The following is a 13,238-nucleotide window of genomic DNA, read 5'->3' as shown; positions in this document are numbered from 1 at the left end:
GCGATTACAGCCAAGGGGGCTGAGAGTGAGTAACAGCAGCGGAGCTGCTGTGGGGGCTACAGGAGCGACAGAGGCCGACAGAGGGGCTGCTGGTGAAGAGAGAGAGACATCGGAGTCGGCACTGTGGAGACAGCCGTGTGGGTAATACAGTACGGACCAAATAAAGGACACTGAGCCAGAGATCGTGGTCAAGTCTTTTATTACACTGGTGTCAGAAGTGAAACGGCTTGTCAAGACGGCTCGGAAGAAAGAATATTCCTGTGCCATCATCTGCTACATCATCCGACTTACGATTGAGACAGATGGCGCAGCTGGAGACCTGGAAAATCGTGCTGGCAAAACCGTGTGAGCTCACCACGCCGACGACGGCAGTGGGGAGAGCCGAGGGTGGTCTGCAGGCCGACGCCTTGCCTGCGCTGCCAGCGCCATCTGCCACGCGGCACGGAGACGCCATCTTGGGCGTGGCAGGGGAGAAACGGCGGGAAGCCGCCATCTTGTCTTCACCGCGGCGGGGAGACGCCGCCATCTTCAACATCGCGGCGGAGAGGCAGCCTTGCGCTGCCATCTGGAGGTGCCGCGGGGAGAGCAGCCTGCTGTGAGCTGCTGTTTTGCGAGGGGGAGCTGCGAGGAGAGGACGACGACGCTACAGCTGCTGGGGCGGGAGCTCTCCCGTCCTGGCTCGGGTGCGTGACAACGGAGCAGTCAAGTCGCCGAACGAGTTCTGCGAGACGACTCAAGTTGCCGCCCTGCCGTCCTCTTCTTGCTGCAGCCCCGGGCGGGTCGTAACGATACGCACCCGGCCTTTACACGCACCTCACTTATCTTTCGAGGGCCGGGGGGGGGCGATTTTGTTCTCTCATGACTCGATTGTGCGGAGCGCGGTTCGGACTGTGGGTATGTGTGTGTAATAACGATGAACGCGCTATCTGCTTGTTGCTCGGTGTCAATTAAAGTGTGTACGTGTGTTGAGAATGGACGGAGAGTATGCTGTGCTTGCTGAGTGTTAAATTGTGTGTGTGCGCTGCGGTGTGGAGTTGTTATATTGATGGCGAAGTTAATTATTAACTCGGGAGCGTCGGGTATCTTGCGCTGTATCATCTCGTGGGTTACCTTGTGCGATGGGCTTAATTGAAAAAAATATATATATTTTTTTGGTGTATTGTGCTGCGAGGTGCTATGTGCGATGTGGTTGTTGCAAGAGAGAGAATATTGGTGTTGCTGCAATGTTACGACTGGATTAATGGTGTGTTGGTTACCTGCAGATCGGCTTGCTATTGTGCTTAAATGTGCGCGTGTGATCGCGATATGCTGACTGTATGTGCTGTTACACCGTTCTGTACGGTTATGGGGTGCGATGCATTGATTGACTATTGGGGTTGGGATGTTATTAATTGTGCGTACCTGTTGGAAATTGGTAACAAATTCGAGGGGGACCCTATTATTTGGTCGTATGGATGTTATGTACACGCGATTTTGTGTATATTATGGGTAACGGCGCTTTGTGAGAGAGAGAGCGCGCTTTGAGGGTGCGTGATGACGCCGTTGTGGGTGTCTCAAAGGTTAATGCTAATGGGACCGTAAATTGGCGCCAAGTTGCGTCGCGTATTCGGTTGGTCGCATGCAGCCACGAGTTGCTTTGCAAGTTGGGTTGTGTAACCAATGTGGCTGGTAAAATATTGGTTAAAAATTCCCCGATATGACTGCTGCGCGCAGCAAGCTGGGGCTGTGCGTCTATCGTTGTTGGGATTGTTACAATAAGACGGGGGAAGCAATTTGTGACCCCCAGCAAAGGGAAGCTGGGGTGCACGAATGGAGAAAACTGGCCACGTGTTCGCACGTTGGGCCGCCATTTTGCGCACACGCGGGGTATGGCGTCGATGCGCTTTGCGGAAAGGGCCGCCATTTTGAGTGCGCGCGAGATATTGCGCGAACGCGCTGGGCGAAGGGGGCCGCCATTTTGAGCGCGCGGGAAAAACCTCGGTGGGGCAAATATTCCATCTGTTATGCCTGCCATTGTTGATTGGGTGATGCACGAGTGGTGGTCACGTCGGCCTATGGCTGATGGCTGACCTGACAGCCCGGAGGCGAAACCTCCATGGTATGTCTTAAACTAATGGGCCGTGTGCTCATATGGCTCGGGGAGTCATGGTTCAGTTGTGCGGTGGCAGACTGAACCTGGTGTGCCGGGGGCTCACGGGTTTTGGGTTAGGGTGTTATTGTCTCTATAAGAGAACATTACCCCGTGGGGGGGGTCGTTGATATCTGGCCTTGCCGAGGGATTGATCTTCCCTTGGCTATGAAGCGCATTTCAAAGATTGATGGAGCTCGTTTGACGGGGTTGCAGTGGCAGACGTGTCTTATATATTTGGACGATATCATTGTCTTCAGCCGCACATTTGAGGAACATTTAACACGGCTGGAGACAGTGTTCACGAGGATGCGCTCTGCGAATTTAAAATTTAAACCAAAGAAATGCCACCTACTGCAACGGTCCGTCCGTTATCTGGGGCACATTGTGAGTGCTGAGGGGGTGTCCACGGATCCGGAAAAGACGGCGTGCGTCCGGGATTGGCCGACTCCGGCCACCGTGGGGGATGTTCGGCGGTTTTTGGGATTTGCCTCGTATTACCGAAGATTTGTGCCGGGTTTTGCGACGATTGCGAGGCCCTTGCCTCTCCTTACGGGTAAAGGACGGAAATTTGTTTGGGGACAGCCGGAAGAGGCGGCCTTTCGGAGTCTGCGTGATCTATTGGCTACGGCTCCGACATTGGATTATCCCGATTTTGATCGCCCTTTCATTCTTGATACGGACGCGAGTGACACAGGTAATGGGGCGGTATTATCACAGTCTAAAGGGGGCGTAGAGCGCGTCGTGGCGTATGGTAGCCGAGTCTTGTCGCCTGCGGAAACACGCTACTGTGTCACTCGTAGAGAACTTTTGGCGGTTGGTTTTTCCTACGGCAATTTCGACCGTACCTTTACGGTCGTTCTTTTATTGTGCGTACGGATCATGCGGCCTTGCAATATGCACTTAAAATGGACCAGCCATCGGGACAGTGGGCACGTTGGTTGGACACGCTACAGGCATTTTCCTTCCAAATTCAACATCGGAAGGGAGTGCGCCATGCGAACGCTGACGCACTTTCCAGATTACCAGGGCGCGCCCCTTGTAAATGTGCGTCGGGGACGCATAGGTGTTCGCCGATTCTAAACCCCCCTCAGCCGCTTACGTTGGCCGTCGAGAAGTCGGATACTCCGATGGAACCGGGACCGACTGACGGGGTTTTGAATCTGCCGCGGTCTGTCTGGATTCGGGAACAAATGAGGGATGAGTTGTTGTTGTCCATGCGGAAGCGGTCTATGAGGGACAATGAGAGTCCGAGTACGGCTGTGGGGCCGCGAACCGCTCTCCGAGATGGTCTGCTTATGTGGCGAGAAGGGTTCCAGGAAAGCTGGCGTGTGGTGCTACCAACGTCCTTGCGATTCGAGTTGATGAGAACTCTCCATCGTGACACACTATTGCATTTAGGGGTGCAGAAGACTTTGTTGACGTTGCAACGTCATTATTTTTGGCAAGGCTGGTGTGTGTCCATCGCTGATGGGATAGTAAGGGAGGAGCATGGCCGAGTGCTGCTCATCCCCGAAATGGCACTAGCTGAGAGTATGGTAAATGGATGTTGCCGTGGGTTGACGACCACGGTGAGGGTTACGGCGAATTAAACGTTACCGCTGGGGAGCGTGGCTCTCTCCACGCGAGGGTGTGCGATTAGGGGTTGTTGGTTTGTTGAGAGTTACTGTGGGTACATGCTGTGTACGTCTGAGGTCTGTGCTGGTCCTCAAGGGAGGACTGCTGGTGGGTAAGAGCAGAAATTTTTTTGTTGTTGTTGTTTTCACGTGTAAATAATATTGTTGTTAAAATGTAAATACTGGGGCGTCCATCGCGGTTATTTGGGTAATTATTGGGGTTTTCTTAAGCGGCCCGGAATTACATCATCTCCACTACCCTGGGGCCGGGTGGCTGTCGTGTACGACATGCGGATGTGCGTTGTTGTGCTTTGTGCTGTTGTTGTTCTTGTTGTTATATTACATGCTTAGTGTCCTTTAAGGGGGAAGGTCGGTTCACCGCATTACGCTTTGGTATTGTTCAGCCGAGGTCGGCTGGGTTTTTTCTATGGGGGAGGGTGGTGTAATGCGGGCGAAAGCGACCTTCCGGATGTGACGTCACAAGGAGGCGGAGCCAGGTGACGTGGGTGAAAGGTTGGGGTCCTTAAGTGGGTAAACCGGAAAGAGAAGTCAGTCGGGTTGTGAATGGAAAAGGGTGAGGCCACGAGGGCGAATGAGAGGAGGGGGGCACCGCCGGCGAGCGGGAGCCGACCCCAGAGTACAGCCAGGAAGGCTGTGTGTTAGAGGCAGCGGTGTGGCTGCAGAGAGTCGCAGGAGCGACGAAGAGAGAGGAGAGTACAGCCAGGAAGGCTGTGTGTTAGAGGCAGCGGTGTGGCTGCAGAGAGTCGCAGGAGCGACGAAGAGAGAGAGAGACAGCACGAGGCTGTCAGCGCTGTGGAGTGAGCAGCAGCAATTACAGCCAAGGGGGCTGAGAGTGAGTAACAGCAGCGGAGCTGCTGTGGGGGCTACAGGAGCGACAGAGGCCGACAGAGGGGCTGCTGGTGAAGAGAGAGAGACATCGGAGTCGGCACTGTGGAGACAGCCGTGTGGGTAATACAGTACGGACCAAATAAAGGACACTGAGCCAGAGATCGTGGTCAAGTCTTTTATTACACTTGCAAAGAGCTGGTAGCCACTCACTGTAGCTTATTTACAGTGTCGTGACCATCCAGTCTGTATGGATGTTGAACTTCTTTTGCACCGGACGTAGCCAACCGTGCTAATCGAAGATCCAGTCGACAGCCAGTGCACCTGCACTGAGGCCCACGGACCTAATAAGGACAAAAAAAAAAATGGAAGGAAAATTGACTTTCTGGTATCTTCCACCTATCCCCCAACAGCGTTTTAAGGTGCGAGTAGAAACGTTGATACGAGTCAAACCAGGCAAGCGCGTCGTCTTCACAAAGCGCGGGTGATCCTCCTGGCAGATGATTGCCCCTTTAGCAGGCAGGGAATTACCTAATTGCGTCGTGACAAAGCCGCGGCCGAGACAGGGTGTGGGCGGCAGTGACATTCACGCGCGAGACGTCGTCTGCGCCGCTTCTCGCAAAACAATGCCCCAGTCTGACTTTCCCCACTCGCTGCTGCCGTCTCCCCGAGACTCCTTAGCCTCGCCGCGACCCGTTTGCACACAATTGCGGGTGACAACGCCCTCCTCGTTCGGCAGGGAGGTGCATGCAGGGTGACCTCAGCCAGCGGTACACATTCCTCCGGCTCATTTAGCCAGCGCATTTGCACAATTTTCGTTCCAAATGGCACTGACAAAAACACATCTCAACGCATATATTGTATTTCAAACAATGCAATGCCACCACAGGAGAGTAAGTGGGCTCGGGCAGGACACGTCGCTTCGAAGGGTACGATGGCCAGTGGTCGAGAATGATAACGCAGTGGCAGCCAAGGAGTGGAATGCGTTCAAGAGAGAACGTGCGCCGAGGAGATGGAGCAACGAAGTTCAGTTCGTGCGCAGGTGCTGGCTTGATTGTTCCATTGTAGGATCATGAGAGGTGGTGGCGGGTTCGAGAGGCCTTCATCCAGCAGTGGATTGACCATGGCTGATGATGATGATGATCATCATCATCGTCACGCAAGAAAATACTGCGATCTGATGGGATGACCACGTTTTTCATTCGTCGAGTTTGGTGGTCTAAACGACGTGGCCAAGACGTTCAGTTCTTTTGAGCTGGTGGATTGGACAAGGCTGAGAGTATTGCATAGTACATGCGATGTGGTGATCACGTGACATGCATGCAAGGCATGAGTGGAGTTGTGCCTTCCTGCTGTTTGTGAGCATGCCTCCTTTGCATATTATTCCCACTGTGCTTTCAAGTTGTGTCCCTCCAACAGATGTCTCCAATTTTTTTTTGCAAGCTTGTGGTACATAACCTAGATTTTTTTTCAGTGTTTTTTTATTACGTTTATTTTTTCCTCCGATGTTCTGTATAGTCGCTTTGAGATGACCAAATTTGAAAGGCCCTTTATAAAACGTGTATTCATTTCCAGGCTTTTATTATCAATCCATCACTGGACGAAGAACTTCCCAATGCCGGTTCGATCACGACCGAAGTGCCGGATTTCAGAGTCGTTATTCTCGAGTTAATCACGGGCAGCCCCACGTGCTGCGTTTCCGATTACAATCTTTTAGATTCAGTTAGACTTTTACAGGCACTCTTCGCAATGGGGTTTTTTTGTGTGCAGGCACATTGAGTAAATGACACACGACAAAAAAAACAACTTGCAAGGATCTCCAGTGCGCTATTGTGAAGCATGGCGACGTCCAGGCTGTTGATAATGCATTTGGCGTCGCAAATAGGCACTGCTTTTCTCTGCCCTTTTGGCAATGTTTGTGCCACATGTGCGCATTCCATCACGAGAAACGCTACGAATTGCAGCCAACATTTGCATGGCCTCGAGCAACGTATTTTGATCATTTTTAATACAGTGCAGCAATTGTAACATCAGAGATAATGATGAGATTTCAATGTGATCTGTGTATATCTTCTGTTCGTCATCCATCCATTACCGTATTACCGCACAATAAGCCAATGGTTTCTGTGCGCAGTATCTTCAGGAAATGATCGTCCTCTCGCAATAAGATTCATCAAATGTACATTATACTTGCGGAACATTTACTTTTAGACACTTTGCAGTAAATATTTTAAAACGATTTTGCCTTTTAGCTGTAAAAGTGCATTTTTCGGGAGTGGTTTCGGGACGTTTCAGGCCGCAGCACTGCGGGGGAGTGCAGGCAGTTTGTAACGTCTCTTACAAAAAAATATTTTCTTGACCTCAGACATTTCAATATTTTTCCGCAAGCATCCCAAACTCAGCCAGATCGTCAACTTTTCTGAAAAAAATGTCAGTAAAAAAAACGCGCGATTAAGTAAGTTGTGTGTTTTTGGCCTTCATACTCGTTTTTTCGGTAAGTCACTTGCTTATAAGGGATTACATCTTGAATCATTGCCTCACTTGATGCAGCTAATTCGGCTGTGACGGTCCCACCTGATGACGGAGACTTGTGTTGCCTCCGAAACGTCGTGATTTTTTGTTTTAATTTATTTTCATTAATTTTGATGTTTTACCTACGTGACTTTACCGAAAAAACCTAAGAGTATGAATCCTTGCAGTCACGAAAGCTTCAAATCTAGAATGTTTTGGCCTTCATCTTCTTCTTCCTTTCGCAGCACTTGAATCGCCTCGGGTATGGGCAGAGCCCCGGCCTGCCCCTGGCACCGAGCAAGATCTTCCCTGGCTTGTACGAGTTCCCGCATCCCTACTACCAGAGGCCCCCTTCCATCGGCCAAAGAATCCAAAGGTACCCCCACTTGAATAAACACTCCGCCGGAGTTCGTAATCTCACCCTGTGGCAGAGCACACTCGGCTCACGATGCCGATGTGGCAGGATGACTCAGGGGGTCAATGCTCTGAGCTGGCATCGCTGAGGATCCTGGGTCCTGGGTGGCCACCCACGATGATACTGGTTCTGGAGCTCAGTGAGTTCGTGATCTAGGCCTGATCAACAGTAAGTGCACGAAAATAATTGTCATATGGAATCTTGTTTTCACTTAATTTGGCTCATTCAGCTCTGAAATCGACTATTGTTTTTTATTGATGTGCAATGAACACTCTTTGTAGGACATTACAATGTATGCACAGAGTGTGGATAAAAAAAGAATAGTAACAGATACTTTTAAAGAAGTTTTGTTTGGTTCTAGTAGTATCTATGGGGGTCCCTCATGTAACACATGACATTGCGAGGCTGCAGAGTTCCCAATTTATTTTTCCATGCGCATGACATGATGCCAATATAGTTGTGGAAAAAAGAAAACGTAAATAAAAAGAAACGGAGGTTTCAAATCTCAATCCGGGCGTGGTTCAACTCAGCTTATCATCCTTCTGAGGCCAATAAAAGTCAGCAGTGGGTATCTGAAAGACCACATCATCCCGTCATAGGAATGTGGACTTTTCTTGACTAGCTTTAGGCGCATTGCTATGTGGATCATCAAGTATTTTCCATATAATGTAATCGGATTTCAATTCCTTCGATTCTTAATAGGCCTTGTGTATGTTGGATGTGGCATGAATGTAAACCTCTGTACCTTATTTACTTTACTTCTACAAAATCAAGCACGAAACGGCACGTACTGGGATCGGGCTCCATGTGGTCGCAGTAAAATGAAACTAATTCATTTGCTGACTGTGGAATTGGCATTACACTGGCAATTATGTGCATTCCTCTTGTGACCTTTGCAGCAACTTGAAATGAACTGGGGTCCTAGCTTAAGCCCCGGCGAATATTCACAATGCACACGCGACACGGTGTTCATTTTATATAAGCGGCGTAAACATCGCCAAAAAAATCTAAAGCCGTACGGCTTGATGTGTGCCTCATTGCTTTCACCAAAATGAAGCTGCCACCATCGCTTTACGATTATTGGCGCACGAACCGCCCTTTGTGTCAATCCACTGTTGGATGAGGGCCTTCCCACGCGAGTGCGATCTTGGGGGTTGTTTGACCATATTTCACCCACGCTCGTCAGTGTGGGTTGGTGAAGGGAGCGGCCCAGGACTGTCCAGGTGGTGCTATTCAGCACGCAATTAAAACAAGGTTTTGAATAGCCTAGGGGTCACAGCACTGAGCTTGGTGTCTCCGAGGGCCTGGGTTCGAATCCAGAGGATTCAGATTCCCGCGATTAAATCCAGTTCTCAAGTTTTCGAGAGTTAACGGGTTTCAGCCCAGGCACAAATAACTACAAGCAAAAACATCAATACATTTGGCTTTTCACATACTTATACACAGATGTCCAGGTCTGAGAATTAAACATTTCGGTTTGACTTTAATGTGACATTTCATGATATATATTGCAGGATGGCATGGCAAGGTTGAGTGTTCTGAGTGTGGGGATAAAAGAGGTCACTTGGAGGGTTCTTAGAAGCAGTTCGGTAATATCTCCTCCCACAGGCTGTTCTCTATCTCATGAGGTGATGCACTTTGGTGATGCCGATAGCACAACTGGAATAAAATTGGTCGAAAGCAAAAAAAAGTGTTTGAATAAAATGTTGCCAACCAGATGATAATCACTCCGATGCCAAATGAGTGTGGCACTAGTTTGCTTGAGCATAGAGACAACTATGATTTGTTTACGAAATGGCCAGCACGATGCAATATATCTGACTACAGTATTAGGCCCGATTAAATTTATTGTGAAAAAATACACGAAAACCAAAAAACTCGTGGAGTATTTTATCATAAAGTCCCATTGTAATTACTGATCATACATATAAAATTGTTGCAGTTGTGATGAGGGAACATTTATTGGTGAAATAAACTATGATTCTTTCCACCATCTCAGCCAAAATAGATCTCTTCACCGGGCGTAGGCGACCTGTAGCGTTGCGGTAAGAGAGAGTCAGAGAGAGAAAGGGCGAGTGGAAGCTTCAAATCAAGTTTGGAGAGTGAAGAGTTGAGAGCCTATTCCCACTCGCTGCTCGCTGACACGCGCCGTCTTTCTCGGCGTAGCGGCCTGGCCGAGTGGTTCGGCCTGGCGCAGGAGAGCGAGGCCTGGCAGCAATGGCAGCGCCGAGGCTTGCACCACTGCGACCGGCGGCTGGGCAAGCTGAAGGCGCAGTTCCGCAAGGAGATGGACCTGCACAACCACGACTCCATCTCGCTCGCCAGCGCCGAGACGCCGCCGCCGTTCTTCGTGGGCATGCAGAAGGTGCCCCCCCTCTCACCCACACCGCTCAACACTACCCGCTCGTAGCCTACGCCACGTCGAACACAGTCACGAAAGCTTCAAATCTAGAATTTGGAAATATTCTTGCGCAATCATCTTCTTCCGAACAGGCTTAATGACGTCACGATTTTCCACATTTCGTAGGTTTTCGCGATCATTAAAAAAAATGTCGTCAAAAGATGAGAATGAACATAAACGCATTCAACCGGAACATTATCATTAAAGGAAGTACTATTACTCATGCAAATAAGGGAATTACCACCAGTGCCTGGCTTTGTGGAGGTGATTACAGTAATCCATCACTTGCCACACGTTACTCCCCAACGCCGATGACGACGATTAGCCCCTGGGGCGCACGACGCTTTGTGAGGGTGGCCATATGGGTGATGCGCGTAGTTCGAGGGCCAGAGTTTGATTTCATCATTATAATAATAATCACGCTCCCTATCGTGTGATTACGAGCCGGTGTGACTTCAGTGTGTTGTGCGATTTCACAAGGAGTGTTACGTGCTCCTCCGATCTCGGCTTTTTGTTGTTGTTGTTCGCGATTCGTGAACGACGTCCGTCGCTTTGAGAATTGCACAACGTGTGCCGTGCCTGGCCTGCGTGTGCCCGTGGCCACTTCTCGCCTGCGTTCTCGGGCACAGCAGCGGATAGAACAAAACATCAGCTGCTGCGTTTGCAGGGGGGCAGGGGGGGTGGGAAATCCCAAAAAACCTTCACGAAATTTCAAAACAATGAGTCAGTTGCCACCGTGTGTATAAGGGGCCGTCCATAAATGACGTCACGCACCTAGGGGGGGGGGGGGGTCAGACATTTGTGACGATGTGTGACGAGGGTGGGGGGGGGGGTTTGAGAAATGTGACGTCACATCAAAATGCGCAACTTTAAATCAATATAGACAACACGTTCTACTTAATTAAATAGACTTTTGAATAAATGTTTTCTCCTACAACATCAGAGTGCAGCGCCACATTAAATACGCACTACAATGACAATAGTTTAAAGCGATTTGAAGCATGTTTTATTTGGGGGGGGGGGCAGAGCTTTGTGACGTCATATTTGAGGGGGGGTCTGACTTTTTGTGACGAGGGGGGGGGGGTCAAAAATCGTCCAAAATCGGGAGACGTCATTTATGGACGGCCCCTAACCACCAAACCTTCATAATGTTATCATACTTGTGAACACTACACCCAACGCCAACCCAGCACTCGGGTCAAAGTCCAGGTTTCCTCCAGAGATCAGTGAGATGCACACCAACAGACTCCCTTTCAGATGAAAAAGAGACGTAAAAGCGAGTTTTTATTACAGCATAAAACACTTTCAAACGACCATTGTTGTGCGTTCTTTTCATCAACAAAGCGTTCTTAATTTTAGCTCCGGTGACATTTGGTGATGAATGCCCAACTGGTCTTTGCCTGCAGTGAGGCTTTTGTGTCACGGCGGGCTCCACAAGTGTTAAGACAACAGCTGTACTCGCCTACAGAAAGAAACATATTGTGTTGATCTTGCTGACATTCAGAAAGGAAAGAAATAGTTTAGGTTGCGGTTATTCGCGTAGCGTCCACGAGCCGCCGGCCGTGGAATGTCATCATCGGATCGGCGAGAAAAGGCAACAGCTTTTGCAGAGAAGCCATGCCGTTGTATTTCCTGCACTTCCCATTCACACTTCTCTTCCCCCGTTGAAGGCCCTTGCGCTTTTCGGTTCTATCAGGTACATCTTTAATGGCGGACACACGCATTAATGTAAGCAGCAGTAAGATCTGCAAGTTTAAAGAGGGAACGTTGATCGGTGTCGTTGGAAGAGTTCACTGCGGGGTGAGGAGGTGTTGATGCGATTGAAAGAAATGCATTAAACGCATCGTGATTGACTGCACTTATTAACTTTAATCAAATAGCAATAATAAGGCACATTTCTTCGCATTCTACTCTTTTATATTTAACGGTAATATAAAGGTTTACACGAAAATAAATAGCTCACCGGTGTGTTTCATTTCTATTCGATGTCAATCTTGTTGAAACCCTTTAAATGACTGTGAAACAGACCTGTACACATAAAATTAAATTTGAAAAATAACACTTCGTTTTTTACTTCTGGAAAGAGGGCCAGCTGAGCAATATGTGGATCAACCGGCTTGAAATTTACACCCTTGTAGCTGCGTGTGTCCTCGCTAACAAACTGAACCCCGTCTCATTACTGTCGGTCCCGTTCACATTGTGCCGGCTACGAGACCCCTGGGGGGCCAATAACGCGTGCCTGTGTGTCGTTAATCAGGTCGTAACCTCCGGCGCGCTTGTTCCGTTACAATGCCGTCCTATCTGTGACCTTCCTAAACCTGCTCGGGGGCGTAACAGGAGGTCAAGACCACCCACGGCTACCGGCCATTCGACCCACGACCTCCTGACCTCCGCGTCCCCCCACTTCGTCACCTCGTGCTCGAGTGAACTTTACGACGTAGAAGCTCGTGGATGTTGGCCCGCAAAGCCGGCGACTAAAAGTCTATTTTATTTACACGTGGTAGGCACGAAACGGAGTTACACCGCGTGTTTGTTTTACGACGTAGGTCTCTCTCTCTCTCCTCTCTGTGGTGTCGGCGACGGTGTTGCAGGTTTACGACCCGCTGGCCCGGGGGCGAGCCTTCCGCGTGGCTGACGACATGGACAGCGTGAGCGTGCCGCCAACGCCCGTGAGCCCCGGCGCGATCTCGCTCGCATCGATGGGCAGCTACCGCTCCGGCTACAGTGGGCGCGGAGTCACTCCGGGCAGGACCCGCGACTCCGGCCCGAAACTCAGCCTCAAGGCGGCCGCCGCCCTCCTCCGGGTGCGTCTTTGGGAACCGGGCCCACCACGGCGAGAAAGAAAACGCAGCGGCCGCTGAGCAGTACCGCTGAGTTGAAATCGTGTCGGTTAATAACAGTAGTAGCGATAATACTACAGGCAACTGTCGATCATACCCATACGTAAGTCGATCAACGGAGCTTGCGAAAAGGTTTTAAAAGTTTTTTACTTGCACCCACGGGATTTCTGGCATTCTTGTACCAGTGGAGCAGCTGTGTTTAGTTCTTAACTTCATCGCAGATCATCATCAAAAGAGTCACTCTCTCCCTTGAGCAGAGCAGGGAGCCCCCGCACATTCTGTGTGGTTAAGGCAGCTCCAGATTGAGGGCATCAATAAAGCAAACCCATCAGCACATGGGCAGTTTACTTGGCAGTACTGGTCTCACTTGATTCATAGAATCTGTTATCTGGTGTTAAATAAAATAGTTTAACACGTAGGCTTTCGCGACCAATATTATTCATAATAAACTTTTTGGGGTTAGATCACGCTATTTATAAAT

The 13,238-nt window shown here is 49.8% G+C and overlaps 1 protein-coding gene across 1 annotated transcript in view; it reads left to right on the top strand.

Moving 5' to 3' along the window:
* Positions 1 to 13,238, top strand: part of LOC144932199 (inactive rhomboid protein 1-like) — a 77,211-nt gene that overhangs the window by 44,027 nt on the left and 19,946 nt on the right. The window contains exons 3-5 of the mRNA XM_078856149.1: positions 7,347 to 7,477; positions 9,683 to 9,881; positions 12,509 to 12,721. Of these exons, the coding sequence (XP_078712275.1) occupies positions 7,347 to 7,477; positions 9,683 to 9,881; positions 12,509 to 12,721 (543 nt within the window). The remainder of the gene's footprint in view (positions 1 to 7,346; positions 7,478 to 9,682; positions 9,882 to 12,508; positions 12,722 to 13,238) is intronic.

The sequence above is a fragment of the Lampetra fluviatilis genome, chromosome 5 (assembly GCF_964198595.1).
Source record: "Lampetra fluviatilis chromosome 5, kcLamFluv1.1, whole genome shotgun sequence".
Taxonomy (NCBI): domain Eukaryota; kingdom Metazoa; phylum Chordata; class Hyperoartia; order Petromyzontiformes; family Petromyzontidae; genus Lampetra; species Lampetra fluviatilis.
This window is presented reverse-complemented; position numbering and strand designations above follow the sequence as displayed.